The sequence below is a fragment of the Liolophura sinensis genome, chromosome 12 (assembly GCF_032854445.1).
Source record: "Liolophura sinensis isolate JHLJ2023 chromosome 12, CUHK_Ljap_v2, whole genome shotgun sequence".
Lineage (NCBI taxonomy): Eukaryota > Metazoa > Mollusca > Polyplacophora > Chitonida > Chitonidae > Liolophura > Liolophura sinensis.
The window spans coordinates 23,214,546-23,223,347 of NC_088306.1; the positions used below are offsets into that span (position 1 = coordinate 23,214,546).

An 8,802-nucleotide genomic window follows, 5' to 3' on the forward strand; every position below is an offset into this window, starting at 1 on the left:
ACAAATACTAAAGTACATAAGTTTAACAAGAAAGGATAGCAGTATGTGTACAAATACTAAAGTACTTACGGTGTCAAGTCCAAACGACGCATATATTCCACAATATATACCACACAGGCACAAATGCTCAGAGGCAAATTCACAAGAGGGAAAATCCACAGTATAACTGAGTGTATGGCGAAATATACACAAAATTCCACAGACAGGGTCCGTGTACTAATAAGCACTGTGTATACAAGAGCACAAATTAAACATACAAGTTCAGACTGAACAAGTGCTCGGTGGAGATAGGATATAACAAAGACAGAGGCTATAAGGACACCAAAATTCAGCACAAAAGGCCTACTAAAGTAATACACAGCGAAAGCATCCAAAACGCTCAATAAATCTCCGTTCTCTCGTTCTCTCCGTTCTCTCCTTTTGAACAGCTTTCATAGGTCTTATATAGCCTGGTGGAATTGTCTAGAATAAGAAAATTCCTGAATACTTGATGTAAACAAACAGGCACCGAACTGAGCGCATTCTGGAACACTCTAAGGCAGAGGCAGACAGCAGGCGCCGAACTCAGCGTATGTAAACAGTGGCAAGCTAAATTAGAAACTGACGGCAGTCGTGCACATAACACGGGATATTCATCCCTTTGGTGAGACATTAGTCCATATAGCGGGATATTCATCCCTTTGGTGAGACATTAGTCCATATAGCGGGATATTCATCCCTTTGGTGAGACAGTAGTCCGTATAGCGGGATATTCATCCCTTTGGTGAGACATGAGTCCATATAGCGGGATATCCATCCCTTTGGTGAGACATTATTCCATGAAGCGGGATAATCATCCCTTTGATGAGTCATAGCGGGATATTCATCTCTTGGTGAGACATTAGTCCATAAAGCGGGATATTCATCCCTTTGGTGAGACATGAGTCCATATAGCGGGATATCCATCCCTTTGGTGAGACATTATTCCATGAAGCGGGATAATCATCCTTTGATGAGTCATAGCGGGATATTCATCCATTTGGTGAGACATATAGCGTGATGTTCATCCCTTTGGTGAGACATTAGTCCCATAAAGCGGGATATTCATCCATTTGGTGAGAAATATAGCGGATGTTCATCCCTTTGGTGAGACAGTATAGCGGGATATTCATCCCTTTGCTGAGACATGAGTCCATATAGCGGGATATCCATCCCTTTGGTGAGACATTGTTCCATGAAGCGGGATAATCATCCCTTTGATGAGTCATAGCGGGACATTCATCCCTTTGGTGAGTCATGAGTCCATAAAGCGGGATATTCATCTCTTGGTGAGACATTAGTGCATATAGCGGGACATTCATCCCTTTGATGAGTCATAGCGGGACATACATCCCTTTGGTGAGACATTAGTCCATAAAGCGGGATATTCATCCATTTGGTGAGATATATAGCGGGATATTCATCCCTTTGGGGAGACATGAGTCCATAAAGCGGGATATCCATCCCTTTGGTGAGACATATAGCGGGATGTTCATCCCTTTGGGAAGACATGAGTCCATAAATCGGGATATCCATCCTTTGGTGAGACATATAGCGGGATGTTCATCCCTTTGGAAGACATGAGTCCATAAAACGGGATATCCATCTCTTTGGTGAGACATATAGCGGGATATCCATCTCTTTGGTGAGACATATAGCGGGATATTCATCTCTTGGTGAGAAATTAATCCATAAAGCGGGACATTCATCTCTTGGTGAGACATCAGTCCATAAAGCGGAATATTCATCTCTTGTTGAGACATTAGTCCATAAAGCGGAATATTCATCTCTTGTTGCGACATTAGTCCATATAGCGGGACATTCATCCATTTGGTGAGACATTAGTTCATATAGCGGGATATCCATCCCTTTGGAGAAACATTAGTCCATATAGCGGGACATTCACCCCTTGGTGAGACATATAGCGGGAGGTTCATCCGTTTGGTGAAACCTTAGTGCATATAGCGGGAGGGGTTCATCCGTTTGGTGAAACCATAGTGCATTTAGCGGGATGTTCATCCGTTTGATGAAACCTTAGTGCATATAGCGGGAGGTTCATCCGTTTGGTGAAACCTTAGTGCATATAGCAGGTGGTTCATCCGTTTGGTGAAACCTTAATGCATATAGCGGGAGGTTCATCCGTTTGGTGAAACCTAGTGCATATAGCGGGAGGTTCATTCGTTTGGTGAAACCTTAGTGCATATAGCGGGAGTTCATCCGTTTGGTGAAACCTTAGTGCACATAGCGGGAGATTCATCACTCTAACTGGACATTTCATTTTGCGGTTTACTTTCATATCTTTATTGATTCGGTGTGAATAATGGGTAAGGAATTTCAACACCTTTTCTGCTGATTAAAACTATAATCCAGGTAAACCAGACGAGTCATGGTTGATTTGAGATCGATTCTTTCTGTCGTCTCAGTTTTAAATAAATAGATAAATCTTGCTTTAATCTCCTGTTTCTGGCTCTTCAGTCCTCAAAAATGATAACCCTGTTCATTTTAGCTCTACAGTTAGCAGCATTTGACGCTTCGCCTCATCTGTCCGTAAAAATATTTTCATTTTTTTTCCGACATTTTATATTCTATTCTATTCGTCTACAGAACATTTTGAAATAGGTAACTGATGCAAAATTATTCCGACGTACTACGCCGGATGAACAAGGACTATTTAGTTTTAATCATAAGTTATAATGGATAGTCAGGCTCTCAGATTATGGCTTTAAATGCCCACCTTAAATACATGTATAATTGCTTTTGTGCCATTTCTGGGTTAGACAAAATTTTAAAATAAAAAACTAATATTTTACTTTATGTACACTTTAAGTTGGTGTTTTGATTTGAGTTTCATATGTATATGAGCTTCCAGTTATTTATGAGGCAAGGCAGATATACCGCTGACGGCGAAAAAAATGTGCTGTTATCTTAGGCGTGATCTACATAAAGTTGTCATTTCCAGATGTCTGCTGACTTTTTGAGGACAGCGCCCATCGAGATCAGTAATATTATTGTATACATGTATTTAAGACGTACATCATACGTGACCAGTGAAATGCGTCCTCCTATGAATTTACCTCAGCTAGTGTTTTACTCTAACCATTCATGTAAATGCTTAAATAGTAAGGCCAATCATGTTATGTCTTGCCAATTCTTTGTGCATAGGATAAGCCTCACAAACTAATATCTCTTGTCATTACAGTTGAGAGAAAAAAACATTGGTCAGGTAAAGATTTTTGCTTGCACGTGGTTTGATGTTATGGTGGGAAGTGGTTTGGGGCTTTGAGTGTGTGCTTATGTGGCCACATCAGTAGTCATGATTGTTTAAATCAAATGCAAAAACAAGGCGATTGTCTCTGTTATAGGATTTTTGTGTAGCTTACAGATACAAATTTAAAAGCTAAACTTCTTTGCTTTTTTTAAAGTAATCCCCACAAACACAACACAGACATGTCTCTTTTTTTACAGTATAATTTGTAATGGTTATTCCGTATTATGTTTTAGGGCGGATCTTCGCTATCCTCATCGCTGGCGTTCTTCTATACAATCTAATTGCCCATGAGGTCGTCCAAATCAAAGGTAAGTCACATGGATAGAAGTGGTACCCCACGAAAAATGTTGTACTGGATTGTATTTCCTCTAATTACTCTAAAAGAATAATATGCTAACTTTAACATTATGTCTCTTCTCGGAGTGATATTAGAATGTATTCTGTTTTCGCAGCAGATTATTTTGTTAAGCAAGATTGTATTAGACAAACAGGATATCAGACGGAGTTGTGTTTTAACGACAGAATGCATTCCAGTATCACTCGGATATCAGACTTTCTCTTAAAATTAACAGATCATTACATTTTTAGTGTAAACGGTGGAACGCCAGACGTATGACGCCATTGGACGTGTACCGCTAAAGAATTTTAATAACTTCTTGATCATGGTCTTATACAGTAAATGGCCTTAACCAGTAAATGGCCAAAAACAGTTAATAAAAAAATAAATACAGAAATACAAATGAAATGCCAAATTCCCGTGAACATCTGGAAAATGCAACTGCTATTCAGTTACTTGTTAAAATCGTGGCTTTTTCAGACAATATGATTGTATATTTTTTTAGTCAATCTCGGTGTTGTCGAGAAACAAAGACAAGGTGGTATGTTGGATGAAGCGTTTGATACCAGGCCTAGATTACTGAGCTTGAAATCGGCCGGAAACACATCGGAAATCGTCAAGGAGAAAACATACAAGCAGTTTTCAGCGACTAAAATCCACGATGATGGTGTTCGTAAGGTTATTATAGTCGCCTACTATCGCGGAGGCTCCAGTTTGACAGGCGGTTTATTCAACTGGAACAAGAAATCTATGTACTACTTTGAGCCTCTTCACTACCTGTATCAGAGCGCAGTCCTGCGCGGACTGCCATTGAACTACTATAATGGAACACAAGTGTGAGTGTCAAAAGAGAAGGGACTGGATGGACGCATGCATGTATGCATGCATGCAAAGATGAATTGTGGGAAGGACGGAAGGACGGGCGAAAAAGAAGGCTGGACGAAATGGGAGGGGGGGGGGGTTATTTGGAACTTAAATGGGTGGGTGGATGGATTGATAAAAGGATGGATGGGTGAATTGACATGAGGAAGAATGGACAGATGGATGATGGGAGTGAAGAGTGGTTTGGATGAATGAAAAAAATGAAGGGTTAGAAGGTGGGGTGATGAATCGATAGAAAGACGGCAGTATGGAAGGAAGAATGAAAAACGATTCAGTGACTGATGGGTGAAAGAATAGAAAGAGATTTGGATGGTAAGATAGAAGAAGAGACGGATGGCAAAATAGAAGGAGGGATGAATGGTTGTATGGATAATAAGATGAAAGAAGAGATGGATGATAAGATAGAGGGAAAGATGGATGGATGGATGGATGGATGGTAAGATAGAAGGACAGATGGATGATAAGATAGAAGAGGAGATGGATGATAGGATAGAAGGAGAGATACACGTAGATGGATGGAAGAAAAATTGTTGGGAAGGACGAATGAATCCGTTATCTGATAGTCAGCTAATGTAGCTATACTACATGAAGAATAACGTGATAGTGTAACACTGGGCCATGCACATAACTAGGATACACTTTACATTGGACCATACACGTAACTAGGATACACTTTACATTGGGTTATACACGTAACTAGGATACACTTTACATTGGGTCATACATGTAAGTAGTATGCAATTTACAATGGGCCATACATGTAACCAGAATACACTTTACATTGGACCATACACGTAACTAGTATGCAATTTACAATGGGCCATACATGTAACCAGAATACACTTTACATTGGACCATACACGTAACTAGGATACACTTTACATTGGACCATACACTTAATTTGGATACACTTTACATTGGACCATACACGTTACTAGGATACACTTTACATTGCACCATACACGTAACTAGTATGCACTTTACCTTTGACCATACACGTAACTAGTATGCAATTTGCATTGAACCATACACGTTACTAGGATACACTTTACATTGAACCATACACGTAACTAGGGTACACTTTACATTGAACCATACACGTAACTAGGGTACACTTTACACTGGACCTTACACGTAACTACATGTAGTATGCAATTTACATTGGGCCATACATGTAACTATGATACTCTTTACATTGGGCCATACATGTAACTAGGATACACTTTATATTGGACCATACACGTTACTAGGATACACTTTACATTGGGTTATACACGTAACTAGGATACTTTTTACACTGGACCTTACACGTAACTAGTATGCTCTTTACATCGGGCCATACATGTAACTAGTATGCACTTTACATTGGGCCATACACGTAACTAGGATACACTTTACACTGGGTCATACACGTAACTAGGGTCCACTTTACATTGGGTCATACACGTAACTAGTATGCACTTTACATTGGGCCATACATGTAATTATGATACACTTTACATTGGGTCATACACGTAACTAGGATACACTTTACATTGGGTCATACACGTAACTAGGGTCCACTTTACATTGCATCATACACGTAAAAAACTAAAACCCACCTTACACTGGACCATACATGTAACTAGGATCCACTTTACACTGGACCCTACACGTAACTAGGATCCACTTTAAATTGGGTCATACACGTAACTAGGATCCACTTTACATTGGGCCAGGACACACATATAGCAACGATACACTTTACATCAAGGCATGCATGTAACAATGATACACCTTACATCAGGACAGGCATGTAGCAACGATACACTTTACATCAAGGCATGCATGTAACAATGATACACCTTACATCAGGACAGGCATGTAGCAACGATACGCTTCACATCAAGGCATACATGTAACTGCGATACACTTTACATCAGGACATGCATGTAACTGCGATACACTTTACATCAAGGCATACATGTAACTGCGATACACTTTACATCAGGGCAGGCATGTAACTGCGATACACTTTACATCAGGACACGCATGTAACAATGATACACTTTACGTCAGGACATACATGTAACTGCGATACACTTTACATCGGGACATGCATGTAACAATGATACACTTTGGATCAAGGAATACATGTTACTGCGATACACTTTACGTCAAGGCATACATGTTACTGCGATACACTTTACATCAAGGCATACATGTAACTTCGATACCTTTTACGTCAAGGCATACATGTAAATATGATACGCTTTACATCAAGGCATACATGTAACTACGACACACTTACATCAAGGCATACATGTAAATATGATACGCTTTACATCAAGACATACATGTAACTAGGATACACTTACATCAAGGCATACATGTAACTAGGATACACTTACACCAAGGCGTATATGTAACTTGGATACACTATACCCCGGGACAGATGCGTTAAAAGAATCAGCTTAGTAACATTTTTAACATATGTACCAGCAACCTGCGGATGGTCGTGGGTTTTCCCCGGGCTCTGTCCGGTTTCCTCCCACCATAATGCTGACTGCCGTCGTATAGGTGAAATATTCTTGAGTACGGCGTAAAACACCAATCTGATACATAAATTTTTAATATGGGCAGTACATAGAAAAATTCATGCAGCCCGTATCTAGTTTGCTAGAGGATATTTCTTTACAAGGCGTGATAATCTGGTTTTGTTGAGTACTAAGTTTTCACTTAAAGAAAAATGCTTTAAGTGTTGAACTGTGAGTGGACATATCTTGTACGTTTTTTCTCGAAAACTAGCATTCTATCAAGTATTTATTTTCTGGTCTTACAGAATGGCTCCGTCACGTAGTCACGAACTCCCGTATGTGTACCAGATTCTCACTGGACTCCTGTCATGTGACTTTAATCATGTCGACATCGGTTCATTGACTGGCGGCATGGGGCCGATGTCTGGTGAACTGATTGCAAAGATCAGAGCTTGTCAGACAGGACATCATCAGGACATAAAATATTTGAGAGAAGTGTGTTTGAAAAATCTCCGGGAAGGTTGCTTGAAGCGCGAAATAAGAGTGGTGAAGGAGATTCGGTTGCCAATGGAAAGCACTCAGGCTTTGTTGAAGTCTTTTCCCAGTTTAAAACTGATACATGTCCTTCGCGACAGCAGAGGCTTAATCTGCTCCCAGTCTGGAAGTTGCAAAATGAAACCAGACAGAATCCTCCAGACTTGCGCTCGGCTCTCTTTGGACATAAAATGGAGGCAGAAACTACAAAACAAGTTCCCAGATCGAATCATGATGCTTCGCTACGAAGACTTGGCCGTCAATCCAATCCCCACTGCCAAGGCAGTATACAAGTTTCTGAATTTAACATTGCCTTTGGAAGTAGGGAGGTCGCTATATAATGCCACTAGGAAAGGTCACGATCAAATGGGCATGCTGTCTATCGTTCGACCAGACTCTATAGCAACTGCGTTAAAATGGAGAAGGAAAATACCGTGGGAGACCTTGTTGGCAGTGCAAAAATATTGCCGAGAGCCCCTGCTGAGCGGCAACTATCCGTTTTACTCCAAGGAAAAACATCTCAGGGAAGAAAAGCTCTCAAAAAGAAGAGACCGAAAGGTGGATAAAAAATATGCTGTGTAATGATATAAGAAATATAATGCCAGACTAAATGATTCGGAATTTGGAATTTGTATATAGTTAGCGGCTCCAAACGGTCAGCTCTGAGGAAGGCCAAACCATAATATGCAATATAACAAACCACCCAGTCCCCAGATCCTTGAAGCCCACTTAGACCTCATGCCCCGGAAGTTGACTTAGAACCAAGCCCCCATGCAGCCGACTTAAATCCTACACCCCAGGGTCATTTATCTGACACCAGGATCTTGCAGCTGGCAGACCTCTGATCCAGAATCATGACGCTGAATTAGACCCCCAGATCCAAGATCAAGCAGCTGACTTCATACAGTTGACTTCATGCAGCTGACTTCATACAGTTGACTTCATGCAGCTGACTTCATGCAGCCGCAAGCCCCACCATCATGAGGATCTCAGTCATGGACTACGAATTTGAACGCCCTTTACGGACTACGAATGGTATATGAATGTCGGACATGAGGATTATATATACGCCAGACTCCACTTCCCTGGCCCCTTGACAACGAAGTTTTCACTTGTTACACCTGATCTTAACTTTTGGTATCCCTGAACTTTGGTTTGAAGTCTCAGGTTAATTTTTCACTTGTCGTGGATTCTTAGACAAAATAGTAAAATTAAAATTCATAATGCAAGTCACAATCTTAGCTGAG

General features: G+C 40.5%; 1 protein-coding gene across 1 annotated transcript in view; it reads left to right on the forward strand.

Annotated features, from left to right (window-relative positions):
* LOC135479596 (carbohydrate sulfotransferase 1-like) overlaps positions 1-8,538 on the forward strand; it is a 24,713-nt gene extending 16,175 nt beyond the window's left edge. The window contains exons 3-5 of the mRNA XM_064759485.1: positions 3,520-3,594; positions 4,129-4,459; positions 7,327-8,538. Of these exons, the coding sequence (XP_064615555.1) occupies positions 3,520-3,594; positions 4,129-4,459; positions 7,327-8,137 (1,217 nt within the window). The 3' untranslated portion in view covers positions 8,138-8,538. The remainder of the gene's footprint in view (positions 1-3,519; positions 3,595-4,128; positions 4,460-7,326) is intronic.
* Positions 8,539-8,802: the final 264 nt, after the last annotated feature.